The 14,418-nt window shown below is 47.8% G+C and overlaps 8 protein-coding genes across 8 annotated transcripts; 6 read left to right on the top strand and 2 right to left on the bottom strand.

Moving 5' to 3' along the window:
- Positions 1 to 664: 664 nt before the first annotated feature.
- Positions 665 to 1,105, bottom strand: LACBIDRAFT_309148 (uncharacterized protein). The gene is made up of 2 exons (XM_001875827.1): positions 1,032 to 1,105; positions 665 to 983 (listed from the first exon to the last, which is right to left on the bottom strand). Exons 1-2 carry the CDS (start codon positions 1,082 to 1,084, stop codon positions 689 to 691), a joined length of 348 nt encoding a protein of 115 aa, XP_001875862.1. The 5' UTR covers positions 1,085 to 1,105; the 3' UTR covers positions 665 to 688.
- A 428-nt stretch (positions 1,106 to 1,533) lies between these two features.
- Positions 1,534 to 2,708, top strand: LACBIDRAFT_309147 (uncharacterized protein; the record flags this gene model as incomplete). The annotated part of the gene is made up of 4 exons (XM_001876241.1): positions 1,534 to 1,696; positions 1,748 to 2,134; positions 2,187 to 2,632; positions 2,682 to 2,708. The coding sequence occupies 4 exons, from the start codon at positions 1,534 to 1,536 to the stop codon at positions 2,706 to 2,708; spliced, it is 1,023 nt and encodes a 340-aa protein (XP_001876276.1).
- Positions 2,709 to 3,223: 515 nt separating this feature from the next.
- Positions 3,224 to 4,385, top strand: LACBIDRAFT_182495 (uncharacterized protein; the record flags this gene model as incomplete). The annotated part of the gene is made up of 5 exons (XM_001876240.1): positions 3,224 to 3,370; positions 3,436 to 3,561; positions 3,583 to 3,681; positions 3,713 to 4,150; positions 4,198 to 4,385. The coding sequence occupies 5 exons, from the start codon at positions 3,224 to 3,226 to the stop codon at positions 4,324 to 4,326; spliced, it is 939 nt and encodes a 312-aa protein (XP_001876275.1). The 3' UTR covers positions 4,327 to 4,385.
- A 174-nt stretch (positions 4,386 to 4,559) lies between these two features.
- On the top strand, positions 4,560 to 8,038 carry LACBIDRAFT_309145 (uncharacterized protein; the record flags this gene model as incomplete). Its single annotated transcript, XM_001876239.1, has 16 exons — positions 4,560 to 4,575; positions 4,626 to 4,816; positions 4,894 to 5,073; positions 5,125 to 5,235; positions 5,293 to 5,313; positions 5,365 to 5,457; positions 5,515 to 5,624; positions 5,676 to 5,792; positions 5,848 to 5,872; positions 5,929 to 6,303; positions 6,352 to 6,774; positions 6,840 to 6,969; positions 7,022 to 7,122; positions 7,178 to 7,702; positions 7,756 to 7,821; positions 7,874 to 8,038. 16 exons carry the CDS (start codon positions 4,560 to 4,562, stop codon positions 8,036 to 8,038), a joined length of 2,649 nt encoding a protein of 882 aa, XP_001876274.1.
- A 3,057-nt stretch (positions 8,039 to 11,095) lies between these two features.
- On the top strand, positions 11,096 to 11,451 carry LACBIDRAFT_309143 (uncharacterized protein; the record flags this gene model as incomplete). The annotated part of the gene is made up of 2 exons (XM_001876238.1): positions 11,096 to 11,279; positions 11,336 to 11,451. The coding sequence occupies 2 exons, from the start codon at positions 11,096 to 11,098 to the stop codon at positions 11,449 to 11,451; spliced, it is 300 nt and encodes a 99-aa protein (XP_001876273.1).
- Positions 11,452 to 11,722: 271 nt separating this feature from the next.
- LACBIDRAFT_309142 (uncharacterized protein) lies at positions 11,723 to 12,031 on the top strand (the record flags this gene model as incomplete). The annotated part of the gene is made up of 1 exon (XM_001876237.1): positions 11,723 to 12,031. One exon carries the CDS (start codon positions 11,723 to 11,725, stop codon positions 12,029 to 12,031), a length of 309 nt encoding a protein of 102 aa, XP_001876272.1.
- Positions 12,032 to 12,226: 195 nt separating this feature from the next.
- On the bottom strand, positions 12,227 to 12,939 carry LACBIDRAFT_309141 (uncharacterized protein; the record flags this gene model as incomplete). The annotated part of the gene is made up of 5 exons (XM_001875826.1): positions 12,227 to 12,252; positions 12,311 to 12,380; positions 12,434 to 12,461; positions 12,519 to 12,661; positions 12,727 to 12,939. The coding sequence occupies 5 exons, from the start codon at positions 12,937 to 12,939 to the stop codon at positions 12,227 to 12,229; spliced, it is 480 nt and encodes a 159-aa protein (XP_001875861.1).
- Positions 12,940 to 13,042: 103 nt separating this feature from the next.
- LACBIDRAFT_309140 (uncharacterized protein) lies at positions 13,043 to 14,322 on the top strand (the record flags this gene model as incomplete). Its single annotated transcript, XM_001876236.1, has 5 exons — positions 13,043 to 13,063; positions 13,116 to 13,215; positions 13,272 to 13,443; positions 13,491 to 13,669; positions 13,724 to 14,322. 5 exons carry the CDS (start codon positions 13,043 to 13,045, stop codon positions 14,320 to 14,322), a joined length of 1,071 nt encoding a protein of 356 aa, XP_001876271.1.
- Positions 14,323 to 14,418: the final 96 nt, after the last annotated feature.

Raw genomic sequence — 14,418 nt, 5'->3', positions numbered from 1 at the left:
GGATCACGGTCTTTACGCGTTTTTCAGAAGAAAAAGCGGCGATGACCTTGTGGGAGATGCAAAATATGAAACTTTCGAGTCCCCGGATAGTGGTCAAGTCATGACGGGTAAGCTCTCCTTGGAGGTTTACGACACGTTCGGTACTCAAAATGGTGGTTAGGAAGGGCCTGGAAGGCTTCAGAACTACGATTGAAGAGCTTCAAAGACCTTCATACGTTATGGTACGTGTCGTTGAGGGAGAAGAATCTGCTAGCTACGCAGAAGGAGGAAGTCAGGCGACTGGGGGTTACATATGAACCCATGCAGGTATCGCAAGACAAGGTACACAGCGTAAGTCTTGTTACACTTTCAATCATGCGCTGTGTCTTTCTTACTCAGCTTACAAGTGCCTCAAAACTATGGGACGAATTAAGGCGGTGATTAACGAAAGGCGTCGGGCATACCTCGAAGCCCTCAAACTATTTGAAGAAGAAAAGGACAAGCAAGATGACCGTGTGTTGTTAGAACTGCAAAACACTGAGCTTGAGGAGGCAGCAGAGAAGTATAGGGCGAAGAAGGTTGAGATTAGGCATCGGAGACGGCTGCTACGAAAGACCGCTGTACAGGAGGAGGTAAAGCAAGAGGAGGAGGTAAAAGCCTAGACAAATGGAGCGCTATTCAATGCCGTCGCGACTGGATAACCATGATATTAATTTCCCAGGCCTCCATCTGAAAGTCTCTCTATGAGTGTTGCCTGCGGGCTCGCGCCTTCCCTTGTTTTCCACCTGTCTTGCCATTGAAGCATTTCCGATGAAACCCAAACATCCTTGACCGCATCGTCTTCGTACATCTCGATTTGCCTAGTACCCTTTCGAAGAAGATGTTCAATAGCGCTCACGTTTCGAGGAGATATGGCTGATGCATTGGCGTGGAATGTGTACCGAAGAACAAGAAGAAATTTTGGCTGTGTTAATGGAGGTTTCGTCCTCACCATCCGGAGTGCCCTATATTAGAATTAGTGTCGACCCAAACGACATTGATTGAGCTCTTGCCGTCTATACAGTGATAAAACATCTTTTTGTAGCCCGGACCTGGTGAGAGCCATATCGTTTATTTGGCGGCGCCCACCAAAACCAAATAGGCCGAGAGGACCGCGAAACGTGCATGAGGCTTCGAGATGGTCTTGGCAACCCGTGATAACACGAACAGTGTTTCTTCCGCTGGACCATTCAAATGCTCCTCTACTTGTAAACTGAAATGTCGACTTATCAGGCGCTTGGATTGCACAAGAAATTTACTAAGTATAACAAGGCCTTTTGTACTCACGAAGCAATGCCTTTTCGAGGCAGCAGCGGAAGACGTTTCACATCGACGTCGAATGCCAAGCGGAAACAATATCCCTGCATCCGGTCCCTGATTCTCCATTCAACAGAATCATAACTCCCAGGCAGTTTTCACCCGCGCCTGTTTCTCTTTTCCGCGCTCACTTTCTTTATCATCTGAACAGCTTTTCAGCTGACCTTCCTTTCCTTTCGATTGCGTTTCATATCCACAATGTCACAAAATATCACAGTCCTCGTCGATGATCAAGACAGCCGCATCAATTATCTCTGCCCTTCGCTGAAGCAGGTTGTCGCTGGCTCTTATTCCAACAATACATGGACCACCATTCAGAGCGCTGATTGCAGCAATGGATGGTTTGAATACGTCTTTTACGGTGCGTTGTTCTCCTATTTGACTTCTGCTCCTGGCTCAACGCGAAACATAGGCACGGGCGTTCACATCGCTGCCTCCGTCGCTCACCCCACTCAGAACGTCTCTGTAAAGCTTGACGATGGTCATTTCGTCGCTCAACCTGGAAACGGTCATTATGACTCCCCCGTTCTGGCCGACGGGCGCCACACAGTCACTTATGCCATTGGCAATGTCAGCCTTGTTCCTGTCTTCGACTACCTCACCGTGGATGCAGGTCCCTCAACCCCATTGAATGGAAGCACATTGATCGTTGACGATTCCGACTCTGCCATTCAATATAGCGCTGGTTGGACCACCAATCCACCCCATCCACTTTCTTTTGATTACTCAACCTCTCTGTATAAAAATACAACGCACTGGAGTTCCGCAGTTGGCGATACTCTTGAATTTAAGTTCACAGGTTCGTGTTTCTGATGCTTTCCACACGGTCAAAGAAGCTCATGTCGTCTCAGGAACTTCCATTTCTGTTTTTGGTCTTTTTTCCAATATCTCAGCGGGCGGGAATATTTCAGCAACTTACTCTATCGATGGAAATTCGACAACACAATTCGTTCCCCAGGGATCATTCGACTCCGTACCCATGACGCAGCTCTTCCATGCTGACCTGCAGGCGGGAAATCATACACTATTTGTAAACGTCACGAGCATCACATCGCCTAGAGCGCTCGGGATTGATTTCATCGCATACAATTCATCCGTGACAAGCGTTGCTGCCCTTCCTGGGTACACTCAAACGCCTCTTCAAGCCGCCTCGACAACCCACCACTCTTCTGCATCCTCGTCGATACACGCATGGGCAATAACCGCCATAGTTCTTGGGGTTGTCTTAGTTTTGGGTCTCCTCCTTGGTGGCGTTCTCTTTGCCCGGCGCCGCCGTGCGAGGCGTACGGGAGAGAATGTAAGTGACCCTGTTTTACACGAGTCTTATCTGGCTCATCTCGGTCTAGGGTCTTCAACGGGGACTTAAGTTCTAAACGGCATCGTAAATGCGATGTCGGCGTCAACGGTAACGACTATCACGACTGATCAAACGCACTATCTCTTGCCTACCACCGTCATTGCCCACTTTCTCTTTATCCATTTGCTCTCGATCTGCACATTTTGATTACTGTAAATTTCTCCACCACGACCAAGTTCTGCCTGCGGCCGAAACTGTAGTCTGTTCTGACTGTAACTTTCTTGTACATTTGAACCTTATCTGAACCCTACTTTTATATATGTATCCTACCTATTATTGCACCGATATGCCGAGATGTGCACCCAGCGGAATCTGGACACAACACAAGTAGTCATGAACACTCACATGACACCTCTCAAAACTCGCCACTTGTCAATTGCCTCCGACGTTCCATCCATTTGTAACGATACTTTCCCAAGGAAACCGGTTCGAGTCTAGTACTCCTTCCATCAAGTCATGGCACTACGAATACCTCGGGGTACATGCTTCAAAAGGGGAACTTTGCCGCTTTATTTTTCCTTAAAACGCAGCATGAGCAACGATCCCACCATTGGACTGGCAAATCCAGCTGCGTACTGCAGGGACTTCGTTCGGAAACACGACTACGAATCGTTTCTTGTGTCACATTTCTACCCCAAGGCTGCACAAGATGGGTACTTCGCGATCAAGGCCTTTTCTGTATGTTTTCCCCCTTGCGCGTGACCATCAACTGAGTTTTGCCCGCACTGTGGCAACGGACATAGGTCGAATTGGCGACAGTGCAAGACAACGTGTCAAACGCGATGATTGGCCAGATGAGGATGGTCTTTTGGAGAGACGCTCTAAAGGCGATAGCTGATGTGCGTATTTACGCCCTAAACGAAAAAAGGGTCCTGAATTCACTGACGTAGGGTAGACCCCCGAAACATCCGATTGTGCTTGCGCTGTACGAGGCCTCTCAACGCGCCAATCTACCTGCATACCATCTAAGACGGATGATTGATGCACGGGTAAGCTGATGATCAGGTGGTACAATTTCAGCCTCTAACTTTTGGGGGACAGGACGCAGAGCTACATACGCCATCACACCTCACAATAGACTCGGTAACGTCGCATGCTGAATCTACGTCAAGCACGGTGCTTTACCTATTGCTTTCTCTGCTCTCGGTGGGCTCGTCTGCCCTCTCTCATGCCGCATCTCACCTCGGCGCGGCACAAACGATTTCTACGCTCCTCCGTGCTCTCCCATACCATGCGAAAAAAGGAGAGATGATCATTCCTGCTGAGATCACGGCGAAGCACGGAGTGAAGCAGGAGGAGGTTTTTCGGCGAGGACCTGAAGCTCACGGGATTGAAGAGGCGGTATTTGAGTTTGCGACGCTTGCGAACGATCATTTGATTACGGCGCGAGATATGCTCAAGGAAGAGGGCATGGGGGGCTCAGTGCCAGCTCGAGCGATGCCAGTTTTTCTTTCTGGGGTGAGTGGGGTTTGGCGTTACGCGCGGTTTTTACTGATTGAATTAAGGTTACGGTAGCGAACTATCTCGGGCGACTTGAGAAGGCGAATTTTAACGCATTTCAATCAAGACTGGTGGTCAGAGATTGGAAGCTTGCATGGCAGATATGGAGGAGTTACTATATTCGGAGGTTCTAGATTAATTTCCGCATTTGGTAGTCGATTGACTAAAATAATCAAACTCCGATCTCGATCTCAGAATGTGCTAAATCTTGCCTAAATGGAGAGATTCTGAGCGATTTGGTCACGAGAATCTCACAACTTCAGACGGCCACCACCCAGCTTTCATCCAAACCACCCACCGTCGCCAATCACTCCCACCACACCCGTCTCCTCGTCGTGTCTCCTCGGCTTCACCGCCGTCTGTCACCATGCAGCACCTCTGTGGTGAGCTATTTTGTCTCTTCCTTTCACCACCAGCTCAAACGCCTACCCAGACGAGGTCTTACAGCTAATCTTCTATGAGCTTCCTGACCCGAGTGCTTTGACCCTCGTCGCCAGGCGCTTTCATCGTTTCGCTCAAGATCCCTATGTTCGCGCTCACTACTTTTTAACCCACTACGGCCCTACAGAGGCAATGTACTATGCCTTGGGTCGAGGGAAACTCATTACAGAGCGCGTGCTTGATGTGCGTTCACCCGTGTCCTATACACACACATGCCATGCCACCCTAGTGGCGAACTTTCTCACCTTTTCTTCTCCTAGATTCTCCTGTCAAGCGGCGCTCACCTCTCCCGATATCTGATTCAAATTGCAATTCACCACTATTTTCATACTCAAACTCATTTCATCAAGACTCCATGGGTCCGCAACGTACCCCTCCGCGTCTTCGTCTACTTTCTTAAACTCGCGGAGGATAAATACGGAGAGATTCCTCGAGGCAAGGTATGTATTTTCCTAATGCATGCGCCGCTATTGGGTCTGAAGGCGTTAAAGGGGGAGGATGACGGGTCGGTGTTTACGACCTTCCTCAAGGAGAGTAGATTCCCACCCCAGATGAAAACTGTCAATTGGGAGAACGTCAAGGAAATTCTAGATACATTTAACGTGCGTCCCATCTGCTGTGATATCCTCACGTGAACTTAACGGATCCTTTTTTTAAAGTTTATCCCGTTCTGTAGCAGGGTAGGCGCTTCTGGTTTAAGCATGGGTTTACGGCATCTAACCTATATATAGGACCCAGTTATGGCACAATTTCCCCTAGCTCTGGCCATCGAACCGAGACTTCTTCCGTATGCCGTCGCTAATGGCTTTCATATGGATTATAAGGTATGCGAGTAGCTATTGTGTCCGTACAAGACCATATTAACCACTTCCTAAATCCAGTATCGAGACTTCGTGTTTCGCAAGATGTTTGAACGCCCCTCTCCTTCGAGCGAAACGCGGGCGGACGACATCGCGCACAATATCAGAGAGTTGTGCAAGCTGGATCCTACGTAAGCTCAAAACTTGACGCGTAATGCATGCCCTGACTATCGGAAATTTAGCATGTTTGTCTCTCGGACCGTGGCCGCAGAGGTTTGCATGGAGGCAAAGGCGAACGATGTTGGGTATGGTGCATTAAAGCAACTGGACAAATCTGGCCACCTCCGATTCTCACTCTCGTGCGTTGCTGCCACGCATATCTGTCTCTCGTGCTTATTCGTCTTATACAACAAGAAACCTGGTGGAAGATTTACTCAAGGTGGGAATTACGTTGTTTCGACCTGGTCCCTCTGGTTTGACCAATACCTTTGTTAGACTTTCCTCACAACTAGGGCCATTTGTAGCGAAACCATTGGGGATGTCCTACGACACCTATACTCCGAGTTCAAGTCGTCAGACGCCACAGTTCGATTGGTTATTCTTATTGCTGTCTTTGTGTCGGCCGAAAATCTGCACACCGACCCTTCCGTTGTTCATGCAAAACTGGAGGATCTAGGCTTAACGCCGCTCACAAAGAAGGATGCGTACAACATTCTTGTCAACCCATTCGTGGAGAGGTATCACAATTTGCTTGACTATGCGCGTCAGGAGATAGGCGTGAGCGAGGAAGGTACAAAGGGTATGGGTCCAAAGGAGAGAAGGCAACTAGTAGAGGAAGTGGCTGTCAAGTGTTTAGAGGTGGCTTGCAAGGTGCGTGTCGCTTATGAGCTTCTTTCCTGACATTGAGCATTCTCGTAGGGCAAGTTCATCAAGAAACTCTGCGATGGTTTTCCCTATCTTCAACCTATCATTATGAAAATCGTGCTAGAGAAGTACCAGATACGAGTGGAAGATGTGCCGTCATGGGAAGATGGATTGGCGTCCAGGACATACGTCGCCAAGCTGTCCCGTGATTTTCTGCGCTTCGGAGTTGGCGAGGTGCATTCCAAAGAGAGTTTGTTGCCAGAGGCAAGTGAAGGGGATAAGGATGACGTGGATCCGGAAGAAGACGAGGATTTGGTGGGTGAAGATAGAGGTGGGGACATCAACGAGGCCTCTGCTGCAGCCCTTATGTTCGATTTTGAGACCCACGAGGGAGATTCACGGTCGGAATTGGTGGGTAATATTTCAACCCAGGAGGTAACCGAACATGAGGTCCACGCCAGGCTTTGCCGTGTATGCGTGGATGCATCGTTTCCTCTTTTTCCTTCTCTGAGAAAATGCGTTCTCACCACAGTCGTATCTAGGGTGCAATCACACAAGAAACTCTCACGACGATGATTCGGCACGATGAGGCCACACCGATTCGCCTCCGGCGCAGGTTGATGTACTCAGCCACAGCCTTTGATTTGTCTGGAAAGTTGCATTACCCCCATGGTATGGCCGCGTTGTCCTTCTTGATCAGCTAAAATTTACCCAACCCCCGAAGACCCTGTGCATGTCGGCAAGTGGGTCAAAACACAGTTTGGGGTCAAGAGCAGTATCTCCGCCATCTACATGACCCACGCCGTGATCAACGACAATTGTCACGTACGTTGAACACGTTGCCTTTCTCCACTAAATCAATCTGATAGTCGTTGTGCAGCTTCTTCACAATTATACAATGGCTACAGACAAAACTTTGTTCAATACATTATCTCAACACGTTCCAATAACGTTTAAACACTTCCAGATCCTTGCCCGTCTTGGCAGAGCACCAGTAGGACACCATTATTTTAATATTTTTGCATCGCTCAATCATTTTCTCCAGAACTTCTACCTTTTTCATGGGATCGAAGCTGGTGCTGAATTCTACATGGACGAGGATGACTACATCGCAAATAATGATCAGGCCAGAAAACTTTTAAGCAACACCAAGATAAAGAAGGAGAGTACACCAGATGATGTATCCGACTCCCCCTTGGCTCGCCCCACTCCTCGGAGCCATAAACGTCTTCGACGATCGACAACAAACAGTATTCACTCCTACGCGATTCCTGACTCGGACGACGATACCATTACGTATGGCGAGCACATTGAAGATCGTTACGAGAAGAAAAAGTTTCGAGCAAGCGGTCTTCAATTATGGATCAAAAATCTGGCCGAATTGCTAAAGGCTGAGCAGCGGAAGGTGCGTTATCCTCCTTCTGAAATTAACCATGCACCATCTTCAATGAATACCAGTATAATGAATATAAGAGACGTCAAGAAAGGGCGGCAGAGCCAGGAACAAAGATACGGGTTGGGAAGGTTCGCTAGCCTCACCTTTCCTTTCACCATTCTTATTAATCTTTCACCCAAGACTAGCTTCTTGAAATCCTTGGGAACGAATCTGCGTTCTCTTCGAAAGATTGAAGCTGAGAAGCGACTGAAATATAACGAACCTGACCCCACAGTCGAGGACTACAGTGACGACGACGATGAGGAATACACTACACGCCGAAGCAAGAAGCGGAGAACAACATAAGTTCGAACTCCACCATGCCTCCTCACATGTGACGGTTTCAAGAGTTTATTTAATAATTGGGCGCCATTATGGGCTCCCATTCGTAATTGTAGGACCTCATTCATCATCATTAGCATCACCACCACCACACACTATTACCATCATCATTATTAGCATTTCGATACTTGCATTTCTTTTTTACAACTCTTTTTGCCTGTCCATTATCATGTCATTCCATCCACATTCGTCACTGTACATAATGTCATTTACGACGTTTACAACTGAAAGAGTACGAGTCAAGCGAGATCTGGCGTACAATGAAAAAGAATCCCGTAAAGTCTCAAATCACATATCTATAGTGCAAGTCCCTGTCTCCCAATCGTTGTCTGTCTGCACTTGTCAGAACTTCGGCATCGCCTTCTTCCTGAGCTAGAACGAGGTCGCGCCTCTTGTTCTCTCGACTCATCCAAGTCCATAGGTATATGGTTACCAACACCGAAAAGAGAAGATAACCAATTGCGATGATATGGGGCGTTCGGAAACGATGTGCTTGTAGACTTGGCCTATAAATTAAAACGCTAGTGGTGGGTGCACAACGTATTGAGAAGTTGGGAATAGGCCATGAAGTGACTGCTCACCCAGCGATTGCTCCGATATCACCAATTGTGATTTGCATAGCGACCGCCACGGCTCGCTTGGTTTGAGCAGAGACGTTCTCTCCAGGCCAGCTGTTCTAAGCTTGTGAGAAATACAGTAGACGAACACCATCAAAGGCATGCCACATACCTCAGAAGAAGGGCGTTTCCTGTGTAGATACCAGCAGCGGCAAAATGTACTCCGGCATATTGTGCACCCGCTTTGAAGGGATGAATGTGAGCTCTCCAGCGCAAGTAATTTAAATTTAAATAACCATACGCGTCTTTGTCGTTAGAAGAATGATATATCCTGTTGCAAAATCAAATAAAGAAAGAAAAAATGCCAAGACTATTACCTATTATTGCAACACCCGCAGATCCAATGATGTAGGGGGCTCTCTTGTTAAAGCGTGAAGACAGCCAGACCGTAGTCCAAATTGAAATTGCAGCGAGCGTGTTTGGTGGCACGGTCATACTGATACGCACGTTATGCGCTCAACTCTTGGACAAGCGAGACGAGTAACATACAGTTGTGCTTGCCAGCTTTGGAACCCTAGTCCTGCGATAATGGTTGGCTGGGGAAAACGTGAGTGTTAGAGGTTGACAATATGCGAGTAATTTGTTTACCAGAAAAAGACTCAAAGAATAGAGAACGAAGGCGAATCCGTGGAATAGGAAAGCATACGCCCAAACTAGATGGTCTGTCAAGGCTTGACGTACGTAAACCCACTCAAAACGCTCGATAAGTGCGGCGTCGGAGTCTGCGTCTAATCGTGCCAAAAGGCGTTTCCTTTCCGATTCCGTTAACTATTAAACAATTGATGAACAGGGCATGCGAGTCAAGGAACGACCGCCTTACGAATGTTGCCTTGTGCGACCATGTGGGGACGATGAAGTACGCCACGAGTGATACCGCCACTGTGAGTGCTCCTTCCAGAATAAATATCCTAGCGCGACGTCAGATGAAAAATGATAAGATGACTGCCAGCCGCACCATTCCCATCCCTTCCTCCCACCTACACCGTTCATCTTGCCGATGGCATACGCCAGAATACCTGAAATAGTGGGGTTGAAGATATGCAGTCATGATTTTTGTAGAAAGCACCTTACCACCAAACGCGCCAGCTAGGGCAGCGCCTCCAAAAAAGATGGCAACCCTCCAGCTACGCTCATGCCTTCGATAATACACAGAAAATACGTATATTACGCCAGGGAACAGTCCTGCCTCTGTGACTCCAAGTACTAGAAGAAATGGTTGTTAAGAACAGCAAGAAGAGCCTGAAAGTAAAACATGCAAAACCGAATTCCGAATAACCCGGCCTTGTTTTTGACAAGACCCTGGCCAATGCTTACGATGCCCCATACGAGTGTGAGGGTCGGAAGCCACAGTCTAGGATCAAACCGTTTCAATCTGTTTGGTTGGGTTGGGTACAAGTCTTCAAGGGCGGAAGCATGTATACTTACATGATCTTATATAGAGAATCAGATGGAATTCAAAATGATGTACGAGCAACCTACGTTTGCTGGAACTTCGAAGATCACGTAGGCCACAAAGTAGAGTGCGAGTGCAGTATTATATTGTGCTGGGGCAATGTGAAGGTCCTAAGAGGAGGATTATTCAACCGTACTCCCGGAGACTTAGGTCAACTCAAACCGTTGCGAGCCCTACGATCCTGTGGCGGAAAAAAAATGATATGTAGAGCTTCTGAATAATGAAAACTATTGTTTACGTACTTTGCATTTCCTATGTTCGTGCTTCGCATGGAACTCTGAATTAACGCACGACGTTACTAGAGAGCCTTGTACGAACCGGTCCAGAAAGCTCAATAGATAAAGCAAGGTGAGGATCGGGATTAACCTTGACATCGGTGTCAGTGAGGGCGCAGAAGGACACTGTGCAATAAACTCACCGAAAGTCGACCTTGCGAAGCAACTGTTTATCCTCAACAGTGTTAAAGTCGTCACTGGTCTCGACGGACTGTTTTTCATCTAGGTTTTTTGTAGACATGGGAGGGAAAGAAAGGGACGAAACGTACAACCGCTATCGAAGCATGGCGCAACGATTTATGTGCCTTCAGAAGCCTGAGGCAGGTTAGGTAACAAGTTGGAGGTATTGCGCCATAAGAGAATTAGTCTAGTTTGAAATTGATTTCACAGTGACCTAATCGGGCGCGCGGGGACATAACCACATCTCCTGGTCCTGGTCTCTGGAATACGGCGATTGCAGTTTGGCGGAGTCGAACTTCCTCTGACTCCGGAAAGGAAAAAAAAACGAAATCGAGGGGCCAAACGTACAACCGTAATCAGAGAATAGACGCTAATTACGATTTGTGTGCTTCCACAAGGCAAGGTTTGCGTAACAAGTTGTCGGTATTGCGTCATACGAGGCGCGCCAAGATGATCGGACGCTGGAAAAGGAAAGTCGCGAGTCGCAACATTGAACATGGAATCTCTTTTCTTCAATGTAACTGTCAATTTACGTCCATTATTTTATCTCACCTACGTTTTTTGCTGCAGGTTGACAGCGGCTTCCTGGAGGGCTTGGGAGGGCGTGATCGGAGGTTACAAGGCCAGCATCCTCACACAGAACCAATATTGCAACTTGACTCAGTGCGAATCTTTTGAAGGCGCATCCAATCATCACTTACATTCATCGGCTGAGTACTCATTACTATCATTCCAGACTTCAGAACCCAGTTGTCCGCCACAGACTATGGAAACTTTCTAGCCAACGAGCCTCTCCCCATCTCCACCTCGACCATCACCGACAAAGGCGCTCATCGCCTTGGCGGAGTCTGATCAGACATGGAGTTTGCGCTATGGTCCCGGAAATTTCTTCAGAGGTCATTGTGATGGCCAACTTCAGCTTCCTGATGGGCGCAAGTCCAGAGTGATTTTCAGATATATCTTGGGAAGGAGGGCGAACAGGGAAGCGCCACAGCGGGAACGAAAAGCAATGGGTTGATGTTGAGCCCAAGCTGGGAGGGTTGTGATTTTTCAGCAGAGAGGTATCTGGCATACGGGAGAGGAGGCGACGAAGGGTTACAAATATGCTTTGAGGACTGATTTCATGTTTGAGCACAAGGAGGGAGAGGATCAAGCGCTTACAACTTCAACTGTGCTTATACCTTCGCTTTTCCACCGAGTTGAAAATGAGTTTCGTTACAAAACGACATTGATCTTGCCGTTTAAGAAGACTGCTTCAGATGCCTCGATGGGGTATTGCACTGTTCGGGTTGAAGAAGATCCGGGACTGGAGTCTTTCTCAGCGTCGCCCAATCACTGTGATGGAGATCTTGCGAAAAGAGCTTGGCCCTATTCACCTCCGGACCCATTGGCGATGCCCATTGGATCGTCGTCCCAAATGAGCTTCGATTAAAATCAATCCCCAAAATTATAACAAAAACTGGAAAGGGCAGAAGAAGGTATGCTCCTCGTAGAAGGAAAGCAAAACCTCATACTAGAGTTCAACGAATAAGTTGAAACAAAATTCAGTTCACTGTTGTACATACATTGGTTATGACACAAGGATGATGAGAGTCGAGAACACAAAATGAGGGCCATCTCAGTGCATCTAGTACCTATAACGCGTAGAGTAATCTGTCAAAGAAGAGCAATGAGATTGGGAAGTTGAACAAATATGCGACCAATGACTGACCCTTCGGCGAAACCACCAAACCCCTTCCTTTCGATGCACCTCGGTAAACCGTTTCGATGATATCAATCAACTGAGGGGGCAAAAGATGAGTATCGCTATCCAACTTTGAGCACATGTACGAACCTCTTGCTTGTTATCCATGGCCCAATTACTGAAGCAGGGATATGTCAGAGCGCTCAATGAAATAGGAGTGGTAACCACGACTTGCATCTTATTGTTATTACCGGTTCCCAGATCGATCATGATGTGTTTATTACTAGCTGCAAGTTCAGCTCCTCTCCTGCGTCTCGAATAGCACATGGCATACCGGTAGAAGAACATCACGGTACAAGGATCATACAGTTCATACATCTATAGTTTTCAATGTATTGAACGTCAGCAGAAGTTTCGCAGAAAGCCAGTTAACCCTCAATCACCTTGTTAAAGTCCAGCACCTCCGTGATATCAACCAGGTAAATGACTGCAAAGTTCTGGACTTTCTCCGCGACGGAGTACAACGTTTCGTCCATCATCATGCATTGGCTGTCCCAGTCATGTCCGAATCGAATAACCACGACGCGATCCTCTTCAGACTTTATAGCCTCATCAACGTGCCAGCCGGAAGGAAGGTGAGGAAGAAAATAGGACATTTCTGCGGATGTGGTTAGAGTCAAGGTCAAATCAGGATCCTAACACGGGCAAATGATAACTTCGAATTCCACTCCTTGAACGCAGCAAGCCGCAACATTGAACATGGAGTCTCTTTTCTTCAATGTAACTGTCAACGCACGTCCAATAATCTATCTAACCTACGTTTTTGTTACAGGTTGACAGCGGCTTCCTGGAGGGCGTAATCAGAGGCTACAAGGCCGGCATCCTCACCCAAAACCAATATGCCAACCTGACTCAGTGCGAATCTCTTGAAGGCGCATCCAATTATCGCTTACATTCCTCGGCCGAGTACTCATTATTATAATTCCAGACTTTAGAACGCAGTTGTCCGCCACAGACTATGGAAACTTCCTAGCCAACGAACCTCTCCCCATCTCCACCTCGACCATCGCCGACAAAGCCACGCAAGTACTCGTTGACCAGTTCAATTATATCAGAAACAATGCCGTGCAGCCGTTAAGCAAGTTTTTGGAATACATCACGTACGTTTCGTCCTTTACTATGGATCGCGTGTGTGACGGTGAAGCAGCTACTCGTACATGATCGACAACGTCGTTCTCCTCATCACTGGAACCCTCCACGAGAGAGATACGCATGAGCTCCTCGAGCGTTGTCACCCACTGGGCGTATTCGACACCTTGCCTGCATTATGCGTCGCCACGAGCGTTGAAGAGTTGTACCAGAGTGTCCTCGTCGAAACTCCACTAGGTGCGTCCAATCTTCATAACATACTTAACCCCTCCAACCAAACTTTTTACCAAGCCCCCTACTTCCGAGACTGCCTCTCAGCAACAGATCTCGACGACCTCAACATCGAAATCATCCGCAACACAGTCTACAAAGCCTACCTCGAAGACTTCTACCACTTCTGCAGCACCCTCAGCCCACCCACATCCGACGTCATGCACCGCATCCTCTCCTTCGAAGCCGACAGGCGCACAGTCAACATCACCATCAACTCCTTCAACACCGAGCTCTCGAAAGAAGCACGTGCGAAGCTGTTTCCTTCCATCGGGCGTTTGTGGCCCGAAGGGAACAACCAATTGGCAAAGGCGGAGGAGATGGACCAGGTCCGCCAGGCGTGTGAGAACGTCATGGAGTACCGCTCCTTTTTCGCCGACTCGTCTTCGTCGCAAGGAGGAGGCAACGACGATCTGGGTGCGGCTTCGCAGCTCGAGGACCGGTTCTTCCAGATGGAGGTCCGGTTGAACAAGGAGGCGTTCTTGCAGCAGTTCCAGTACGGCGTGTTCTTCAGTTACATGAAGTTGAAGGAGCAGGAGATTAGGAATTTGACGTGGATTGCAGAGTGTATTGCCCAGGATGCGAAGGATAGGATACAGGACTTTATACCCATCTTTTAGGTAGTCCAAATCAAGTTCTTATTTGAGTTTTCTTCAGCTGTCAATTCAATTGACGAGGTAGGGATACAGTTACATAAAAATACAGATGATCCAAAA

This window comes from Laccaria bicolor, genomic scaffold, assembly GCF_000143565.1.
Source record: "Laccaria bicolor S238N-H82 LACBIscaffold_3 genomic scaffold, whole genome shotgun sequence".
NCBI classification, from domain to species: Eukaryota; Fungi; Basidiomycota; class Agaricomycetes; order Agaricales; family Hydnangiaceae; genus Laccaria; species Laccaria bicolor.
Note: the sequence above shows the minus strand (reverse complement) of the source record. Positions and strands in the feature narration are given on the sequence as shown.